The 21,118-nt window shown below is 38.5% G+C and overlaps 4 protein-coding genes across 5 annotated transcripts; 2 read left to right on the forward strand and 2 right to left on the reverse strand.

Annotated features, from left to right (window-relative positions):
- The first annotated feature begins 357 nt into the window (after positions 1 to 357).
- ch25hl1.2 (cholesterol 25-hydroxylase like 1, tandem duplicate 2) lies at positions 358 to 1,191 on the forward strand. Its single transcript, XM_073471782.1, has one exon. The coding sequence runs from the start codon at positions 358 to 360 to the stop codon at positions 1,189 to 1,191; it is 834 nt and encodes a 277-aa protein (XP_073327883.1).
- Positions 1,192 to 3,250: 2,059 nt separating this feature from the next.
- tspan3a (tetraspanin 3a) lies at positions 3,251 to 8,540 on the forward strand. The gene is made up of 7 exons (XM_073471522.1): positions 3,251 to 3,427; positions 5,033 to 5,224; positions 5,448 to 5,522; positions 5,705 to 5,806; positions 5,894 to 6,046; positions 6,149 to 6,232; positions 7,667 to 8,540. Exons 1-7 carry the CDS (start codon positions 3,365 to 3,367, stop codon positions 7,757 to 7,759), a joined length of 762 nt encoding a protein of 253 aa, XP_073327623.1. The 5' UTR covers positions 3,251 to 3,364; the 3' UTR covers positions 7,760 to 8,540.
- On the reverse strand, positions 8,526 to 17,595 carry pstpip1a (proline-serine-threonine phosphatase interacting protein 1a). Its single transcript, XM_073471519.1, has 15 exons — positions 17,447 to 17,595; positions 16,149 to 16,249; positions 15,980 to 16,054; positions 15,822 to 15,856; positions 15,626 to 15,732; positions 15,449 to 15,511; positions 14,848 to 14,952; positions 13,377 to 13,422; positions 13,020 to 13,099; positions 12,020 to 12,118; positions 11,811 to 11,907; positions 11,543 to 11,630; positions 11,315 to 11,400; positions 10,405 to 10,511; positions 8,526 to 10,299 (listed from the first exon to the last, which is right to left on the reverse strand). Exons 1-15 carry the CDS (start codon positions 17,474 to 17,476, stop codon positions 10,168 to 10,170), a joined length of 1,251 nt encoding a protein of 416 aa, XP_073327620.1. The 5' UTR covers positions 17,477 to 17,595; the 3' UTR covers positions 8,526 to 10,167.
- rcn2 (reticulocalbin 2) lies at positions 17,036 to 20,807 on the reverse strand. Of its 2 annotated transcripts, none has more exons than XM_073471520.1 (8): positions 20,759 to 20,807; positions 20,109 to 20,249; positions 19,911 to 20,013; positions 19,629 to 19,822; positions 19,423 to 19,536; positions 19,224 to 19,317; positions 18,972 to 19,111; positions 17,036 to 18,273 (listed from the first exon to the last, which is right to left on the reverse strand). In XM_073471520.1, exons 2-8 carry the CDS (start codon positions 20,247 to 20,249, stop codon positions 18,130 to 18,132), a joined length of 930 nt encoding a protein of 309 aa, XP_073327621.1. In that variant the 5' UTR covers positions 20,759 to 20,807; the 3' UTR covers positions 17,036 to 18,129. The 2 variants fall into 2 exon arrangements, with proteins under 2 accessions (XP_073327621.1, XP_073327622.1); XM_073471521.1 differs by lacking the exon at positions 20,759 to 20,807 and adding an exon at positions 20,344 to 20,414.
- Positions 20,808 to 21,118: the final 311 nt, after the last annotated feature.

The following is a 21,118-nucleotide window of genomic DNA, read 5'->3' on the forward strand; positions in this document are numbered from 1 at the left end:
CACTTTAATGTTTAAAATTGCTGGAATTAACCTTGCAAGAATGCCAGTGTGCTTGTACGTGTATCTTAATGCCAGATATATACAACTAACAGAAAGTTTGAGAGAGTAAGACGGGACTTTGAAAACATTTCCCATACTGAACAATTAATCATGATGAGAGCTATATGCTACCAGTTGCCCAGAGTGTATGAATAATTTGTTGCACTGTTGCACCCAGCTGTCACTTGATACCACAGTGAGCAAAGCACTAGCAGACACTCATTTTATTGAGTCTTTACCATAGCTGCTGTTTCCTGCTGGAACGTCCACATTTCTCAGACATTTATAAGATATTTACATTGTGATTTTTACTTCAGGATGGATTTTGCCGATACCAGCATAGATCTTTGGATAAGATGTATAGGAAATGACTCTTTGCTCCAGCCTCTGTGGGACAGCCTGAGGCACAACTACAGAGAATATTTGAGATCTCCACTCTTTCCCATTGTTCTGACCGTGTCCTCCTACTTCTTCTTGTGCCTTCCTTTCCTTGTTTGCGACATCATGGGGGAAAGGTGGGGATGGGTCCAGCAGTTTAAAATCCAGCCCAGCCGTCGTCCTACAGCCTCCACGCTGCTGCACTGTGCAGGCATCACCTTGTACAACCATGTGTTTCTTGTGCTGCCAGCATCAGTGGCCCAGTGGGCATGGAGGCCACCTGTGGACCTGCCGGACCAGGCTCCATCCCTGCTGGAGCTGATTGCCGGGGTGATAGGCAACCTCCTGCTCTTTGACTTCCAGTACTTCATCTGGCACCTGCTCCATCACAAGATCCGCTGGCTGTATATGACTTTCCACGCCATCCATCATAATTACTCATCTCCCTTTGCTCTATCCACTCAGTGTCTGGGCGGCTGGGAGCTGGTCACAGTAGGCTTTTGGACCACTTTGAATCCAGTGATACTGAGATGCCACCTCCTCACCACCTGGACATTCATGGTGCTGCATGTTTACGTCTCTATAGAGGATCACTGTGGCTATGATTTCCCTTGGTCCACATCACGCCTGATACCGTTTGGCATCTATGGAGGGCCCAGTAAACACGATGTGCACCATCAGAAACCCAACAGCAATTTTGCACCACACTTCAGCCACTGGGATAAAATATTTGGCACACATGCTGATTTCAGCTTCTCTACTGCTGTGAAATAGAGGACTATAACACTAGCAGCTATAGATGGCAACCTGTGCTTATATGTGTCTGTGTTTCCAAATTATGTGGATATCATGTGGTGAAAGTTGAAGAGAAATCTACATGTTCCTTTTCTTACAAATGGCTGTCAAAATAAGGTGTGTTTGTGTTTCCTTCAGCTTAAATTATACTGAGCAAATGTGCTCATCATATACGGAAATTTTGAATTCCTTTCAACTTTGTGTACAATCTAAATAATACCTGAAGGCATCTGTCTCCCAGGGTATCTGGTTATGTTACTTCGACAGTGATCCTGAGCTTGACACACAGATCACATTACGTTCTTCCTTGTGTAAATAAAACATCATTTGAGCCTCTTCTCTGCTCTTTACAATGTCGTCCTGTTTGTGTATTTCCATGTATTTGACTGTGTGGGACAAAAGGGACAAAACCATTTTAAAAGTAGAATTTTGCAAAGTATTTGTACTTAACATGAGTATATTCCATTTTCTGCAACTTTATACTTCCACTCCACTACATTTTGGAGGCAAATATTGTACTTCTTACCAATTTATTTGATAACTATAGTTGCTAGTTACTTTGCAGATTGTATGCTGCATCAAAGACAAAGTAGCACATTTTTAAATGCTTTTATTTTATTGCCAACTAAAGTTTAAAAAAAGGAAAAAGAAAAAAGGACTGATTCAATAACCAGCAAGGCCAATAATGAGTCTACCCCTAATATGCAGTATATACATGAATGTCAATATAGGCCTTTGTATAATTTATCTTTAGGCCTACTTCTTCTTTTGATACTTAGGTACATTTATTGCCAGAAAAGTACTTTTGATACTTAAGTATATCTAATATTATATACTTTAAGACTTTTACTAAAGTACTATTTGCATGATTGACTTTCACTTTTGCCAAAGTAATATTTCAACATGATATCTTTTAACTTTTGAATACTTCTCACAACACTGGTTATGTATGTATAAAAAGTGCCGTGCACATATTGATGATTGGTTCAATAATTAATTTATCATAGGTCTTCTGAAAATGTGACCAAATCTGCTGGGTCAAAAATACAATACATACACCAACTTGATCGCTCAGTTTTGGCGATTATATATATCTTTGCAGCATGGCCTCTTAATGTCTTCTGAGTGATTCTCATTGATGACAGCTGGTGACTTTTCTGGGCCCAAATTTAATAGGGCTTGTTTTTACACACCCACTAGACTCAGCCACAAACACTACAATGGGAAAGTCTCAGCATTGATCTGAAAGAGCACAAAACTTGATTTGAACAAGTCAGTAAAGTCACTTGGAGCCATTTCAAAGCAGTTACAGGTTGGTTGTAAGTATGAAGTACATGACACAGTTGCATCACTGCCGTTTTCAGGAAGGAAACCCAAACTTAGACCTGCTGCTGAGAGGAAACTGGTCTGTATGGTCAAGAGTCAACCAAAAACCACCAAAAAGCAAGTCTGCAGAGAATCAGAAGCTGCTGGGAGACAGGTGTCAAGCCATAGTATGTAACTTTTGACCGTGACTCTAGTGTGCAATGTGCAAATATGCTGCCTGTATTATGTAAAACTAGAGATTTAAAAATATAAACACATGCATACCTAAAAAAGTAAATGTAAGCACAGCGTACAAAATTATTCTGTTACACATAGTAGACAAAAAAACATCAAAATATATTTACTGACCACCTTATCTCTGGATTTCTATTGTGACACCAGTATACCTCTTTGTATTTTGAGGTCATGTAATCTGACCAGTGATCCCACAGTGGGACTGATACTCTGTCATGTTTTATGTATAAGGAACAGTTACATTTCCCACCACTAGATGTCAGCAAAACACTCCCACTGCCATTCCGACTATATTTAACATAGTTTTATCTTTTAATATAGTTAACTGCATATGTCATCAGCAAAGGCTTATTGTTAGCAACAGAAAAATATCACATTCAATGTATTCAGTGCATCTGAGGGTGGTCAGGTAATTTGTTTCTGGAGGGTTTGTTGTTGTTGTTGTTGTTAACCTGGTGGCGCCGCTGCAACCTGCTCCAGTGACACACAGTTGGGATATGGAGTGTGAGCGGTGGAGCTGGCCGGGACATGTCTGAGTAGAAACCTGCAGTCTTTCCCGACACGTACAGCGTTTAAAAACCCCGTTTTGAAGATGGGGCATTGCGGCATCACGTCGTCCAAGACGGTCCTGGTCTTCCTGAACCTGATATTTTGGGTGAGTTTGGAGCTTTGTGACAGTTTTAAACGTGCGTCACAGACAGCGCACCAGCTAGCTTAGCTGTGTCCAGTCAGCCGCTCCGCTAGCTGCGGCAGCCGACCTTCGTTCAACCGGGCAGGGATTACTTTGACAGGGCAGTAAGAAACACATCATATGTCAGGTTTAATGATTTCCTGCTAACGACATATTGAGTAAAGCGCACTTTACGTTTTAGAGTAGATATACCCTTTGTTTAAAAAAGCTGCAGTGTCGCTTACTGAAGTCAAACTATCACTTTTTTGACCCTCCCTGCGGGCTGTATATGTAGTTTAACCTTAATCCACCTCACGGCAGAGATTGTGACTCAGCTGTATGTGTTGATAATTGCATAATTTAGTTCAAAACATGTTAAGAAATGTGTTCATGATTTGGTTCATCCTATTTGAACTGCAGTCCCAGGCAGTATGAACACAAATACACATGACAGGTGTTTAAACACTGGTGGGAGATGTATTCAGAGCCTTTATTTACTTAAAGTATATTTTGCTGGTGGTTTTTACTGACTTTTACTTGTCCTTTCAAGTATTAAAACATTTATTTTAGTGGGTAACTATCATACACTCCAATAATATATTTTTTTTACTGAGGCATTAATGTTTAAGTAGTTTGGAGTGGAGCTGATTTTGACTACATACTTCTGGTTGTTTAACCTACAAAATCATATCAGAACGTTTTGTTTGTAAAATGTGAACCTGCAACGTATCTACAGCTGTCAAATGAAAGCAGTGGTGTAAGTAACAAGTACAGCCCTTTTCTCTGAAATTTGGCAGTTTAAAGTAGCTGTAGACAGTGCTTCCTCTTTTATTGTTTTGAAACCGTGCTGGCACATCATTTTTGGTATTTGCTTCACATGTATCCCTGTTGGTCTTAGTTTTGTTTCTAGTGCAATAAGTGGTTTACAGCACAAATATTGTTCATTTTGGTTAATTGTTCATGATTAAAGGGCTGCTTTTACACACTAGGCAGGCCTTATGCGTATCATGTTTGTTGTTTGTTTGTTTTTTGTTATCTAGATTATGATGTCAACTCCCCATTTTATCTAGCTGTGGTGTTTGTTATTACTGTGGGAGTCCACTACTCCTAAATGAATGTAAAGGAAACACTGGTAGACTAAAATACTTTACACCACTGAGGATAAGTGTATTGTTTGTGATGATCGACTGTATGCTGCTGCATGTTAGATACTAAATAATAACCCGCTAAAAACCCAACCACAACATACTGTTTATGGTCGTGTATAGCAGTTGTGGAGTATAGCCCAGATATTTTACAAAAGTGAAAAAGAGACGCGTGTGAAACATCAATTTAAACAAATGTGTAAAATGCTCATCACAATTTCCCAGAGCCCAAAGTGACGTCTTCAGGTTGCTTCTTTTGTCCAACAAATAGTCCAAAATCCAAAGACTCTTCATTTCCTCGCCGGAAGTACAGCAAATGTTTGATATTTTTGCTTGAAAAAGGACTGAAATGACGAAATCATCAAAATAGTCGGCAATTAATTTTCTTTGGCTAATCATTGCAGCTCCTAATATTGGGTTTCAAGTAATGTAATTTCTCCCACAGGCCGCTGCTGGTATCCTGTGCTATGTTGGAGCCTATGTCTTCATTACATACGACGACTACGATCACTTCTTTGAAGACGTGTACACTCTCATCCCGGCTGTGACCATTATCGCAGTGGGAGCCCTACTTTTCATCATTGGGCTCATTGGATGCTGCGCTACAGTGAGAGAGAGCTACTGTGGACTTACAACGGTCAGTAAAAGAGTTTACAGCTGCATAGATGAGGCGACTAATGCCTTTGTGCGCATAATTGTAAATGAAAGATTAACTTTGAAACAGCAGACACAGAAACTGCAGAAAAAGTCTGTCATTGAACCCTATTCTACGATAAAGGTGTTCCTTTATATGCATGTTAGTTTTCCACAGTGTTTGTCGTCCGTGCATTGCATTTTAAATCTTGAAATTCAATCCACAGTTTGTCGTCATTCTCCTGCTGGTTTTCATGACCGAAGTTGCCGTCGTGGTGCTCGGATATGTTTACAGAGCAAGGGTGAGGAAATCAAATACGAGTCGGTGCATGTTTGTTTTTCTTTGTCTTCTTTGATGTTGAATTTCTAAGTGGTTCACACCCAACCTGAAGACAGCAACAGTCTGTCACAATCACGTTGCATTTTATCGCTCAAGGAAATGCGTCATCAAATGTGCAATCTCACCCTTCTTAACCATTGACAGGTCGAAGATGAAGTAAATAGCTCCATCAAGAAAGTGTATGATGAGTACAATGGCACCAACAGCAACGCCCAGAGCCGTGCCATCGACTACGTTCAGAGACAGGTGAGGACAGAAAGCCCCTGTAAGCCTGTTAGAATTGTTCTGACCGAGTGAGTAGTAGACATTAACCTTGAGTCTTTGTTTTCACAGCTTCAGTGTTGTGGGATCCACAATTACTCAGACTGGCAGTATACACACTGGTACGAAGAATCCAAAAACAATAGCGTACCAATTAGCTGCTGCAAAAGTAATGTTGGAAGCTGCACGGGGTCCTTCACTCATCCTGAGGATCTCTATCAAGAAGTAAAACGATCTCTAAATTTGTCAAGTTTTCAAATACAACTTATTTTTAAGAGTGCCTTGCTATTTTTTCAATTGTGTATTGTCTGTGTGTGTATTATGTAGGGTTGTGAAGCTCTGATTGTAAAGAAGTTGAAGGAGATTATGATGTACGTCATCTGGACTGCGCTGACATTTGCTGCCATCCAGGTAAATGTCACTTTCATCAAGATAATTTGTTTCACAGAACATCACCAGTTTTTAATGTCAGCCAGTCTGATACTTAAATATCTTTAAAAAATAAAAAATATATCTGACCAAATAATGAAGGTCTTGGCTCAAAACTATTAAGTTAATAAGCAAATGTATGTGTAATGTAAGTATAACAGGCACTCACAGAGAGATTATCAGTCTGTTGGAGTTGTTGGGACTGCAAAAACACACAAGTGGTTGTGTGGTGTTACAGAGTGACGTGTCTCTTATCTGATGAACACTCTTTGACAGTGTTCAGACACTACCTTACAGACAACAGCCAAGTTTTATTTTGGCCTGCCATCAAGTTACTCACAGAATTAACTTTTAATTCCTGACAGCCGATGCGTCCGCTGGTGACGTTTGTCATTCGAGCTGAGAAGCAGCTAGCTGAATGTTTTTCTGCACTGCTCTCAGCTAATAAGAGAGGAGAAATAACAGATTTGTTTCCATCTGAAGTTATGAATCTATGGATTTTTTGAAGGTCAGTTACCGGTGCGATCAAATACATTTTCAAATCCACACACTCCTAGTTTTTTTTACTCGCATGTGGAGAAAAATGCTTCCAGTGTAGAGCAAACTGTGATTAATAAGAGGAGTGTGCTGCATTGCTAACCCACTGAGATGGACAAGACAACAGCAAAGTTCAGTAAAGAAATTATCTCCAATTATATTCATAGTTGTCTATTCATAGTACACACTTATTTGAAAGTAGCCACTCAGTCATAGTTGTTGAGCTCTCTCTGTGTTTTTTATTTTATTATTTTGCCAGAAGGCAGCCAGTCTCCCAGGGTTTGAAAGGAGGTTTTATCTCTTAGATGTTTCTTGGGTAAAGCCAATTGGCAGCAGTTAAAAATCTTCCTATGCATATATGTTTTGATAATCTGTATTCTCCTATTTGCTGCATTTTCCAATTCACTATAATTATACTCAGTTATATGCATTTTTGCTGTAATTCTACAGGCTTCCCTGTTAAATGCTGGCCCACTTATTGTGTTTACACATCAAGCAATTAATATGTAAATTACTCTCAGTGAGCTTTAGAGATGCTGCTAGGTGGATTTTTTTTCCACTCCTAGACAGTGACAGACGAGCTGTATCCCCTCCAGTCTTTGTTTTATGTTACGCTAACAGTCTCCTGGCTCCATATATTCATCAAACAAGCACAAGAGTGATATTGATCTTCTCATCTAAGTCTCAGCAAGTCACATTTTTACCTATACCTGTTCCCTTTAAACCATTTTTGGTGTACTTTAGTGCAAATTACACAACCACAGTGGAATTCTGTGCCACAACCCCAGTACATTTCTGAAGGGTTGTAACTGATGGGTCATGAAAAAAACAGTTAAGAACTAGAATAACACTAATAAGACGTCTGTCTCTTCTCTTTAGATGCTGGGGATGCTGTGTGCATGTGCCGTGCTGTGCCGCAGTGGCAGAGATCCTCCCTACGAGCCTCTCATTACTGGGGCAACCTACGCATAAAGGAAAACACATTTCTCACCACAACACACACTGTCAGAAATTACTTTTGTCTTTGGTGAGAGCATGAAAATAATATATTACCACTCTAACCTTAAAAACACTAACCACACTGAGTTAAAAGTATATTTTACCTGTTTTTCCAAAAAAGCTACTGACCAAATTCTTTCATGGTCAACGTAAATGACATGTAGAAAGCATTCTGTTGCTCTGAGGGTGGCGTGAGGGTGCAGACCTACATCTTACTAAACTCAAACCTTGTTAGTCATGTATGGAGTGAAATATGGACAGGGTAATTTTCCTCATGTTAGTTTGCACTATGTGTGTGTTGCTTTCAATATTTTATATTTAAATCTGTCATGTACTTGAATGAAAGATTGTATAATTCTACCCTTAACCCCCACCACTATTACTACTACTACTTATACTACTACTACTACTACTACTATTCTACTCCTACTATACCTATTACAGCTCAGTTTTGGTTAAAACCTTTCACCAGCAGTATTCCGTCAAGAAATGGTTGACACCACAACCCTTAACATGTAACTTAACTGGCTTTTCTTTTAAGAATCAGCCTTTGTGATCCCCTTCGGTATGTGGGATTTTTCAAGTAGTTATGTATTCTTAACTCTAGATAGACTTTGTCCTATAGCTGCTTGGTTTGTTTTTTGTCTCAGTAGTCTACTGATGGTGGTTTTAAAGTTTGATTTGCTGATATGTAGCAATGGCAAGACTCAAGAATGTAAATAAAAAAAAAAAAGTGGTAAAGTTTGAAATTAAATGAGTGCGTTTTTGGATTTATTGGTTTAATTTCTCTCAGGTCTTTACAAAGAGATGAAATGTTTGCACAAAATGTGAGATTTGTTTTTCCCAAAGCCCAAGATGACATACTGAAATGTTTTGTTTTGTCCACAAGCCAAAGATTTCCAGTTTACTGTCATAAGAGTAAAGCAGCCAGAAAATATTCATATCTGAAAAGCCAGAATCACAGAATTTTGACAGTTTTTGTCTTTAAAAAATTACTCAAACTGATGAATCCATTATCAAAATAGTTGGTGATTCATTTAATGGTTGCTAACTAATATATTAATTGTTACAGCTCTAAACATTTATGTATAAATATCATATCAAAACTCTTCTAGAATCAGTAGACCAAGTTGCGCTCCCTTCTGAAACAACTTGTGGGCAGCAAACAACCATTTTGGCCCCTCATACACGCTTAAAATGACTGAGCTATGGCTCTTTGATGGACACCAATATAGCAATGAATCACCTGCTGCAGAGTAACCGGATATCTTTGCAGAATGCTCAGACACATGACCCAGGAATTACTGCCCGGGTACAGTTCAGCTACTTAGTTTAGACTGTTCTGGTCTGGTCTTGTTCACTACAATGAAGAGGAAATAATAGAGCAATGTGGTTTCTTACAGAGCAGGGGCTACGAACAAATTAAATTGTCTTTCATGTTAAATAAATACAATATAGTCACGCTTTGTCAAATAATTATTCTAAGCATTCAGAGTAGAAACGGTTACTACAAATAGAAATTATATACAGGCCAACAACAGAAACCAAACATTCAGGACTGTAAAAGAATACTACAGTATATGAACAAACTTAGTGCAGTGACCTTGTGCAACAGATCACTAGAGTCTCCCAGCTGTCATTGGTATGAGGAGCACTCAACACACCAGCTGTAAGGGCAAAGTAATATGAATATGTGCCAAAGCAATAAATAATTCACCTTTCAACACTGTCTCATGCTACCGTATGTGAAAGCCCCTATCTGTAGGATTATTGTGTGATATTCTCATTCTAATGACATGAGTTAGCTTTCATTCATTCGTCCATGTACTCTCTGAGACTACGTCAACATGCATAAAATATTCATTTTTTAGAAATGGTGGCTTGTTGGTTTATGTACAATGCATCTTTGTCAACGCACAGAGCAGACCATAAACAGACGAGAGGCTGTGTGTTGCAATCTGTAGTAAAATCACCAATTAAAACAAATATTTTGAATGTGTTGTACACATGTCCAAAGAAACTGAATATATCATCACATCCCACATGTCTTAATCGCAAAATTCTACATCTGGAATAAGGTCTAATTCAGAATATGCAGTTTACATGATCCATTATCAAATTCAAAATATTGGAGTATATGGAATAATAGTGGAATATAAGTTTGCATGTAAATATAGTCCATGTATCTTATGATTGCACTGTAGGGGGTGCCAAAGTTAAAATTTTTCAAATCCTACTCATAGGGGCTTAAATGATGCGTGTAACATAATTATGAACAACAGATGAGATGAAAGTATAAGAAAAAGTAAAATGACAAGCCCTTTACAAAATATTACATGAGAAAGTGTCATAGTCGTACAGTCCTACATTCTCAGGTAAACTCATTCTTTGATAAGGTAAGAGCCTGGAACCAATCCAGTGAGGCCATTCCTTTGCACCGTCCACCAGCCGTCCTCACCTTGATCCACGACAACCACGACGTCACCATAAGATACAGAGAGCTCATCCTCCCCCTGAACAAGCACAGAAACAATTAATCAACACATATCCCTGAAAATGAACAAGGTTTAGAACATTTGTCTTATGTAGAGGTTGGATGTCTGTCCCAAGGAGCTAACCTGTGCCTCGTAGTCATACACGACCTTGAACTGGTCACTGCTCTGCTGGGAGTCCTGAAATCCAGGAATGGAAGCGTACACTCCTTCTGATTTTTCTGCTGAGGAGTCTGAAATATAAACAGAATCTGCAGTGGTTCAGTTACTGCGTGAAGCAGGCCGTACTTTGATGCTTTAATCCCAAACCAGTTAATACAATTTCATTGGATTATTGACAAAATTAATAAAACGATTTGATTATTTGGTCTATAAAATGTAAGAAAATGGTAGGAATCACTGATTTGTGCTACTAAAACGTCCTCAAATGTGTTGTTTTATCCACAATGCAAAGATATTCAGTTTACTGTCACGGAGGAGTAAGAAAAATATAAAATATTCACATTTAAGAAGCTAGAATCAGAGAATTTTCACTTTCTTCTTAAAAAAATTGTCAAAATGATTTATTATAGAAATAGTTGGTGAATAATTTAATAGTTAACAACTAATCGATTAATCGTTGCAGCTCTACTATAAGATGAACTCAAGTACCCTTGATTAATTTTAGCAATTCATTGCAACTTCTCTGTCTAGCCTCGAGAGTGGTTTGGGTGGTTAAGGTGTGAAAATGGATAACAACAGGTTCAGGTTCAAGTTATTTTGGAGGCATGTCTGTCATACCTAGTTGTTTATTTGCATTTGTGACAATAAATATACTTCAATTTATAACCCTATGTGTGCTTATAATGTTCCTCAAAGACACAAAAATGGTCAATATATGTGTTTATTCCTCAAATCATAACTTTAATTTTTTTTTATTTTTCTAAATTAGCTGAGCTTGTCCACAATGTTTCCACATACCCCCTCCACTGGAGTTCAAGGACATCTAGTTTACAGTCATATCTCTCATCATTTTGGAAAATGCAGTGTTACTTACCTACTGTACCAGTAGGTTGGGCAACTGGGTCATTGAGACTGGATTTGGAGCCACCAGAACAGTTCCCCTGCAGAAGATTTGAAAACCTACAAATTGGAGAAAGCATTCAGTAAGAAATACACAAAAATGTATTGAAAGGATAGAAAAGCATTAGGTAATGATCATCCGTCATAATCCCCATCAGCATTCATTTGAATTACACAATGCAAAACACTGCGTTATTCTGACCTTTTCATCACTCCCCCTACGAATCCGGCACTTCCGTTTCTGTCGGCTGTAGCGTCCCTCTCATAGTAATTTTGGTATTCAATCGGAGCTGCGGATCGAACATTCAAATTCAGTAAATAAAAAAGTAAAATGCTTTAGAGGTTCACAATACATTGTCTATTTCTAATGGTGTCAAGCATTTCAGCAGCGGCTGGGAGATTACATGAAAATTTTCATATTGAAACATATTCAAATCAAAATCAGGAAGGCTGCGGGGCAGGTGCCTTACCTGGGGGGGTTGAGCCAGTTCTTTTCATCTCCACAAAGCAGTTGTTGTCTGTGATGACGTCACAATTCTCCAGTGTTTTCCTCACATCCTCGTAACACTGAAAGAGCAGTTTGTCCAGAGTGAGTTTTAGACGTACAGAACAATACACTGGTAAATTCTGACGTCTGAAAGTCTGTCACATACAGGTGTGTGAAAACAGCTGCACACACCTCATCTTCTTTCACACACTGCATTGATAACTGGTTGCAGTGCACCCACAAAGCATTCCTTAGTACGTTGAGTCGGTCTTCTTCCTGTTGCTGAAACATCTGCAAAACATTATAGAATAATAAATTATTTAGAAAACATTGTATATTAATGACACTGTACAGAACTGTACACAGAAAAATCATCCGGCTCAACTAATATTTTCTCATTAACTTGATGTAAATATACAAGTTTTATCTATTTCAAGTTGACTGAATTTTAAGTTCAGTCAGCTTGAAATATATAAAACTTTTTTTTTTTTAAACGGTTTGTTTCTTTTTTATAGTTTGAGGAAAATATATGTGATGCAAACTTGCCGTGTGTCTTTAATACATGTTGAGATGAGCCATGGTTGTTCACTTTTATAATTATGAGAAAAAATGCTAACCATGGCAAAGGTGTTTAATCCTCCTCACACTTGAACACTTGACATCAATGTTAAGTAGCTTCTATAAGATCAGCGACATGAAAGATAATTCAAACTAGATATTAAAACTGAACTGTAGATGTCAGCTTTGAAACTTTATTCTCTCTGCAGTCTGTCAACTCAAAGGTTCAGAGCTGACATTTGAGTGCTTTTTAATGCTTCCATGCATTAAAAATGCTGTTAAACTGTCTTTCCTGTTTTGCTTTGTTTAGTTTGTCTTTTCTGGTTTATTGCGTGTGTCTATTGTCCTGTGTTAAAGGCTTTTGAATGGGTGTGATTAAAGTTAATGAATAGCTGCCACAGTATTGTTGATGTTATCACACTTAAGTAGCCCGGAAACATTTTGGTAGATCAATGACTCACTGTATATTCTGCTTTTAGGAAGTACTGCACATCCTCATTGACAACCCAGGCCTCGGGTATTGCCACTATTGGTCTAACTCAGTACATTTTAAAATGCGTCAAGCCAAAGTGTGCATTCGTCACTTGATAAATACAGTAAGAGGAGAAATACAACTCGCAGGGCTGTACTTTACCTCACACGTGCTGATGTGTGTTGATTCCCATTCTTGGCGAATCTTTTCCAGCTGTTCAATGTTTGATATGTACTGTTTCTCTAAAGGAAAGTAAAGGAGTTAATAGTTCAAGAGAATAAATCAAGATTGTATAACAGATTTAAACTTTGAGGTTTCATGTCATAACAAAACATACAACAAAGAAAACATATGGATTTATTAACTGTACTGCAACTTATTTCTAGAGCCCTAAATAAAAAGGAAGTACATTTTACTGCCATCCTCAAAAAAAATGTTTCCTGATAAACCGAAGCAGCTTCCTACTTGAAACGACATTCAGGGCCAAAGTACAGCATCCCACTTATTATTTGTCCTTACCAGCCTCCTCTGCAGATTCTCTGCACTGTTTCGATTTGTTGTTCATCTGAAAAAGAAGAATATATTAAATGACACGCTGCCTCTATATCTGTAAACCTGTAGTTTTCACTATAAAAGAAAACATAATTTACAGTTTTTGACATAGTCTTTGTTAATTATATTTTAAGTGTGGACAGAAACTGTTAAAGTAACAGCTTATAAATGACTGAATGAAATGATGAAGTCAGAGAAAAAGAGAATTGAATTTCCCAATGTGTTATGGAGTAACTGTGGAATAACTGTCAGTGTTGTTTGAGAAACCATCACTCTGGCTGCCAGCAACAGCAATTTATTTAAATATACATCTTAATTTAAGTTTTTTTTTCTACTTTTAATATATCTTTCTTCTGTATTGTAAAGAGTATGCAAATATACTATAGTTATTCTGATATATGGTAAGCAGTGCAAATGACGTGCCTGGCAGACTCTCGAACGTGACATGTGACAGTTATGACAAACGGAAGTAGGAGCACACAGACTTTTGTACAGTGTACATGTTTAGGATTCATTTATCAGACCTTTGTGGGAGAAATTAAAAGTTTAAAGCCAGAAGATTGTTTATCCAATTAATCTGCTGAAGGGTAAAAGTTTCTCTGTGCTCACCATAGAGCTCAAGACATGTACATGTATGTGCAAGCTGGATTTTGTAATATCACAACCAGCAATCACAGTCTAATATGCAGCTTGCTCAGTCGTGATGTGGAAACTTTAAACATCCAGTGCACATACTGTACACTAAGAGAGGACCATAAATAAAGTCGGAGACGTGAGTAAAGGGTAACAAATTAATAAATTAAGGTTATAAATTGCCTCCAGTGATGTCACACAATGGCTAAATTGCATCATGGGTAATGTAGGCGATATGTTTTGAAAAGGAGGAAGAATGCTTGGAATAAAAATGGTGATATCTCTGGTTCTGTTGTACCGATTTTGATCATTTGTTTTTAAACTGTCCATAAGGAGTCCAACAGTGTGGAATGCTTTTCACAACCCAAAGCCTACATTACCCACAATGCAACATGTCACTGAGTGATATCACTTGAGGCGATTTGTCATATTATATGCAACTTTCTCTGGAGCCACAAAATGCTTTATACTACTTTCTTCACACATGTAGTAGTACTCCCCAAGATCTGTAAACACACTTTAATGTGTAAAATTGGTGATGGTGGAGTTTCTCTTTATTATCTCTTCTATCTCTTCGCATATTATAGATTCTGGATTTTTCAGAAAGGGAGAAGGACTAGATGTAGTTTGAAGATTTTTTTTACTAGCAAATTGAAAATCCAGCAGTGCATTTTTATATGTATTAAATAGGTCAGGAGGAGATCTTTAAAGATTCATTCTTTTGAAATAATGCTAATCATTTCAGAAAGTCATGCCTGAAATGAAATCACCGCACTGAATCTTTGATGGGTCACACTAGATTTACCTTCTCAATCTGTTTGGGAGTGGCTGTGGGAGTGTTGCCCATCTTCTCTGCGGTTTGCTCTGCTTCATCCGCCTCTTTGCAGCGCTGCTCGTAGGATCTTTTAGACTATAGGTGGAGAAACAGAACAGAAACCATATGAAACTTTAACACCCCTGCTCTGTTCATCAGCACTCTGCTCTATGAACCCTTGACAGGAAAGGGGAGGTGGGGGGGTAGGGGGCAAGTTCAGTCAAGAAAAGAGGAGGCATGCATGTGCATGAAAAACAAAGTATATCAAGTCAGATCTCACTTCCTCGTTCTGACCGGAGAGAAATATGATCTCAGACTCCTTACTGTGTCGATGACAACAATGTATTTACTTACTGCTTCCTCTTGCAAATCTTAAAAATACAGAGCAATGCTTCTCAGAATGAGGCCTAAAGCTGCACGTCATGCATTTAACATACAAGCAGGATGTAGCTGCACTAAAACTGCACCTGAGGTGATCCATGCAGTTCATCACTGCCATACTTATATAAAGAGCAATATAAATACACTCGCTGAAACAGAAATATAGACGTCTGATAGTAGAGGTCATGATGACAATATAAATTGATCTTACATCTGTTGTTTTCTTGTACAGTGAGACTTTTGTCTTCTGGACCTTCTCCATGGTGACATCAAACTAAGAAGTGAAAGACAGTGTAAAGAAAAAAAGTCACAATCATCAGAAAACCACACTGAGAGATGCTACTGTTTTTAGATTTCCTCTGAATGCAAATGACTAATAGATGTGTACCTTTTTTCTCTGTTCTTTCTGCCGCTCTCTGAACTGCTCCATTCTCTTCACCTCCTCCTTTAGCATTCCAGCAAGCTGAATGTGCATGTTTCCTACATTTTCAATTTCTAAAAAACATCAAAACATGCAACTAAAAACTCAGGACTGTGTGACGTGCACAAGAAAAGATGATGCAGGAAACATATCCTGTGCTTACGTGTTTTCATGTCATCAAAAGACGTTTTCAGAGTGCTGCGAAAACAAAATGAACACAGAGCACTCAAAAGATGCTGCACCTTCATGCATTTTACAGCGGAAAGATGTGTTGCTTGGAATGGTTGACTCAGAGTTGATGAGTATATCAATGCCACCTACCAGATCTCATATAACCCCCCTGCTTTGCGGGCGATTGTGACCAGTTCCTTGCCATATTTCTCTTCCGCTGATGCCCTACATAGAAACCATAACAGAGCTGCTGAATCACATTGTCATGTGGTCAATATTTCTCGTACATGTCCTTTTTTCAAGAAATTCATGAGCCAACCTCATTTTCAAAAGTTCCTCTACGTCTTTGCACGTCCGTCGTCCATCATGAAGCCTCTGACTGATGGCCTCGTACCCAGTATTACTAATAAAGTCTTCTCCCTGGAACCATAAATACTCAACCATGATTCTCATACATTCAGTACTTTCACATTAGGTCTAAATAAATGCTATTAATCTGAACGGTTGTGTCCATTGGAAAGAAAATGTTGCTGTTTCTTTATTGCTTTCATAATCAAAAACCCAAATGATCACCTTTAGGTTACAGCTGATGAGCTGAATGTAAGTGTTATAGTGGTATCTCAGCCACAGTGGAAATTAACACATGCGGTTGCTGCTCAGGTCTGAATGGAAAGCCAAGTGGGAGACCAGAAATCCCCTCTTGTGCACAAGTATTCTTACTTTACTGAAATTTGACTCAGGCGGAAGTAAAATAATGGTGTACAAATCTCTTATGTTCATTTCTATTGTTACTGAATTAGCATTTACATGAGAATACTGATAACACGGTGAGAATAACAGAGGAAAAAGGAAGCACACTACTTCACAAAGTAACCTCAAGCTAGATATTAACTAGCCAGTTCCACATGCTTTGCTTATGGTTATAGTGGAAAAAATAATAATTACACCGTGTTGATAACGGATTACATGGATATTGAGTTCTGATCTGTTGCAGTATTGCACATACACGTTATTTTAAGATTACATTAGCCTGATTAACAGGAAACCCAATAATGACACAGGACACATGGTTACCACCATAAAGTTATAGAATTCAAGCGTCATTTTGGCCTTCATACACAATTTCAAAATAAAAGTTGTACTGAGAAAGAGCTGTTTAAGTTGTGTGACACACCTGGTTTTAGATAGACATAGGAGTACACAACCCAGTGATAAAAACGTTTATTTCTTTCTTGTCAAGACTGCGTACAAAAATAAAAATTAATGTTTTAGTCAAAGCAACAACTTTGTACCCATTCAGTAAGTGTCAAAGTGAGAAACAGGAAAGCAAAGAAAGCAAAGATTAGAAGTGTATAGACAGGGCAAAGTCTTTAGCTAACTGCAGTCAAAGATAGGCTCCAGATAACTTAACACATATCAGGTATATGGTACAGTAGACACTGTCAAGACAATGTGAAAAGCATAAAAACAGTAGAAGTGACAAGATACTACCTCAAATCTCCAGTGAATACACTGAATACAACAACACTGACTCCACAGCTCAGTTAAAACTCATGGTCAGCGTCAACATAACATCACAAAAAAAATCTAGGAATCAGTGGAATCGATCCAACTCACCCAGAAGGCGTCTTTAAATTGTAATGTCATCTTGGCAGCGGTTAAAAATACTCCCTGTTGGAGAATCCACTCAACCAAGAGTCACTCTGTAACACACAGCAGCGAAACTTGCTGTTGCACGCTGCAAGTGAAACGGTTCATCACACATTCAGGAAACTAGCCGTCAAACAGCCTTCACTTACTCCCTTGATTTGAATGAGGAAGAGCTGCAACATGTCAGCGGTTACCGCAATTGGACTCACACTCATGCCAGTTTGCTTTTGCTGCTATGTGAAAGGAAGAGTAATTACGGCTTAAGTTCAGCAAACCTGCTCTGTTATTGTTATCAGGGCAAACTCCAATTTCTATCTGTTTTTGAGGGGAATGTCTTACAATGTTATGCAATTTGATATAATAGGCTTGCAACACATACTCTTTTGTGAAACTTCTTGTGTTTCAGATTTCAGTCAGATGTGCTGATACACCACTGTGGTCCATTTGATGTAGCCTGAGCTTGTGATGCATTATGCTTGTGTTGCAATATACTGTATGTTTTACGGCTATTTTAAGTCATTCACTTTCATAAACTGATCATAGATAAGGTCAACAATCCCACATCTAATGTCAAAGCACAACACAGGACATAAACTGAATTACATCTTCATGGAAACAAAAGAGAAAACTAACAAAAACAAACAGTCTAGCTACAATTCATCATGTGAAACATGTAGCTGTCTGCCATAGTCTGTCACTTCACTGTTCATGAATGTTTCTTGATTTTTCAAAACTTCAGCTTCTGAGATCTGCCCGTCTTCATCATGGTCCATTTCTTTGAGGAGGTGAAGAGCCTGAGAGGAAAACATGGAAAAGAAAATCAGTGACTATTTGAAGATTATGGAGAGAAGTTATATGTAATCATACCAGGAAACAGCTATAGAAGCATCCAAATACACTGTTTCCCCATGTATTTTAAAGGACACATATTATGCCCTTTTTTTAGTTTAATCATTTATTTTGGGTTACTACTGCAATAGTTGTTTTCTCATACTGTCCAGTGCTGCAGCTCTGTATTCCCCATCTGTCTGAAACGCTGTTTTAGCTCCTGTCTCTTTAAGCCCCCCCGTCCCAAATACCCAGTCTGCTCTGATTGGTCAGTTCATACACGCCTGACCCAGCACCGCCAACAACAACAGAGCAGCTGTATTAAATCAATTCTTACGTGACAAATTAGCCGCTAGGCAGCAATTATGCAAATATGTGACCGTGATGTAGTGTGATGTCACGAAGACACAAAAATTAAAAGCGAGACTACTGACGAGGCATTTCAGGAGCAGTGTTTTCTGTGGGAGAGAGGAGCTTCTGTTGGTGTGGGCTTTGATCTTTAACTTTCAAAATCTTTTACATGCCGGGAACCTTTATAACACACTGACGGAAAAGAGGAAAGTGAAAAATTATACTAAGTCACCTTTAAACTCAAGAACTTTCTGTTCATTTACTCTATTCTGCCAATAAAATCCAGACACACGCTGTACCAGTTGAGTCGTACCTCTTCTCTTGCAGAGCCATAGCTATTAGGCGCAACCCAGCGCAGTTGTTCCTCTCTGTTCAACTTTCCATCCTTATCTTGATCGTAGAGGTCTTTAAACCGCACTGTTTCTTCAATCTCCCACTGTGAAGGGGAATCCTCTGATAACAAAAAAAGTGTTAAAACTGATTATGGGGTGACTAATAACCACAGCAGAGGAAACCAACACCAAACAGATCATTCATTGCTTGAAAGGAATCTCTGTGGTCTTACCCTCACCACGAACATCCCCAATAAATTCACTTAGACTGATGAATCCATCTTTATCTGTGTCATATTCAGCCAACACATCTTCAATGGCAAAATCCTATTAGAGAAAAAGGTCAATCAATCAATTCTAACATGAAACATAAAGGGAAGGATGCATTATCATATCAGGTTTTTGCAGAAGTAGGAGCTAAACTCATCTTACAGCCATGTGATCCACTTCAGATGGGTGGGTGAAGGCCAGAAACTCTGTCACGTTAAGCCCGGACGTGTTGTCCGCATCAGCAAAATCGAAGCGCTTCCTCTCCTTGAGATGGAGCTAATGAGGATATGAGCCTATGTTGAGGTGTTACATATACATCTATCTGTGGTATAATGTACGTGTTAACGAGACAATAAAAGTTTACCTACATGTCTGAGAGACTGTTGCTCTGGATCTTCATTGGCGATGTCATCAAAACTAATGAGCTGGTCATGAGTGACCATGTTGTATTCCTCCCACGTTACCACACCATCTTTGTCTATGTCAAACTCAGGGAAGCGCTCCTTTGCATCGTCCAGAGCATATTTTCTGTAGACGTGCTGAATCCATAGTGTGATCTCCTCTGTGGACAAAACACAGCCGACTGAGTATGACCTTCTTTCCCTTCTGTTTATCTTGATTTTCTTTGCAAATGAGAGACATAAATGTACCTGCACTTAGCATATTGTCAGCATTTGTATCAATCTTCTTCACAATTTCCATGATCTTTTCCCTCTGTTCTGCTGGGCTAAGTTTCTTTATCTCCTCAGTGTCCTGGAAGAACATAAAATAAGACGTGAGGACAGGTGATGAGTGAGTAGGACACTGAGCTGAAGGGTGTCAGAAAATGGGTAGAAACATTTAGTAACCTCATCTCCCAGCAGGACGTTCATGTCATGTTCAGGGTTGTGCTGCTGGCCAATATAGTGATCTTCATGAAGATGTTTGTGAGAGCTTTGTCCAAATCCAAACTGAAGTAGCAACAAGACCAACAATGCCGAGGATGCCATCTGTGGAGTAACACAATAAAATGAAAATCATATGGTTTTAAAGAGCCTCTATGTTTTTGATTAGCTTCCAAGGTGGTTTGAAAATTGGACTGACCACAGAGCAAAACAGTTCTGCCAAACTGCAACTGTGCGCCCTTGTGGTCAGCTGGAGGAAGTTGAAACAGATTAAAACTTTATATGTGAACCACGTCCTGCATGAAACCTGCTAAAATCTACCAGAAACAGCTGCATCTGAGATGAAGAGAGAGGGGAACAAAAAGGCAGAGAGCCTGGTAGACATACTAGTTCTTATACTACTAGTTTTAATTAATTCCTGTTTAAACTTTATGTGTCTGAGAGCCAATGAGAATGAGACAGATAGATCTAATGTTACAGGCAGAATCGAGGACGACATCAACAGCTCTGGCCAAAACAAATAAACACACTTAAACTAAAGACAACAACGCAAAGATGCAACTGATAAAGTACGTTAACAAAGCTGACAAATGACTGTAACATGTTGTTGTTACCGTGTAAAGATCTTCGTACAGGGGGTTGAGGTTTCCGACGTCAAACAACCTAGAGCATACAGGTACTTCCGGTCACAGATTTCAAAATACAGGGTTTTTTTTATTATTCTGACATGTCGCACTTTTTTTTTAACTTAAAATCTAATCAATGCATGTAAACCATCTAGATAAGGCTGATAAGATTATACAAAGATCAGCAAAATGTATACACCTAAGTTTTCATATAAGATATGCACTGTAGTTTATAATATTTAGGTACCGGTTTTGCGTTTTGCATGTAAGAAAAATCACAGGACTTGTGATGACTGAGCTTCATGTGCAAGCCCAAAAATCTTTTATCTTTCAATGATCTACCACCTA

This window comes from Pagrus major, chromosome 8 (assembly GCF_040436345.1).
Source record: "Pagrus major chromosome 8, Pma_NU_1.0".
NCBI classification, from domain to species: domain Eukaryota; kingdom Metazoa; phylum Chordata; class Actinopteri; order Spariformes; family Sparidae; genus Pagrus; species Pagrus major.

Excerpts from the sequence above, each read along its gene's own strand:
- ch25hl1.2 (XM_073471782.1), top strand. The coding sequence starts at position 358 with ATGGATTTTGCCGATACCAGCATAGATCTTTGGATAAGATGTATAGGA.
- tspan3a (XM_073471522.1), top strand. The coding sequence starts at position 3,365 with ATGGGGCATTGCGGCATCACGTCGTCCAAGACGGTCCTGGTCTTCCTG. Across the intron at positions 6,047-6,148 it reads CTGAGGATCTCTATCAAGAA|GGTTGTGAAGCTCTGATTGT; the intron begins GTAAAACGATCT and ends TGTATTATGTAG. Across the intron at positions 6,233-7,666 it reads TGACATTTGCTGCCATCCAG|ATGCTGGGGATGCTGTGTGC; the intron begins GTAAATGTCACT and ends TCTTCTCTTTAG.
- pstpip1a (XM_073471519.1), bottom strand. The coding sequence starts at position 17,476 with ATGACATTACAATTTAAAGACGCCTTCTGG. Across the intron at positions 12,119-13,019 it reads CACACATCAGCACGTGTGAG|ATGTTTCAGCAACAGGAAGA; the intron begins GTAAAGTACAGC and ends AATGTTTTGCAG. Across the intron at positions 11,401-11,542 it reads GTAGGGGGAGTGATGAAAAG|GTTTTCAAATCTTCTGCAGG; the intron begins GTCAGAATAACG and ends TCCAATTTGTAG.
- rcn2 (XM_073471520.1), bottom strand. The coding sequence starts at position 20,249 with ATGGCATCCTCGGCATTGTTGGTCTTGTTGCTACTTCAGTTTGGATTT. Across the intron at positions 19,823-19,910 it reads TGACAATATGCTAAGTGCAG|AGGAGATCACACTATGGATT; the intron begins GTACATTTATGT and ends TTTTGTCCACAG. Across the intron at positions 19,537-19,628 it reads AGCAACAGTCTCTCAGACAT|CTCCATCTCAAGGAGAGGAA; the intron begins GTAGGTAAACTT and ends TATCCTCATTAG.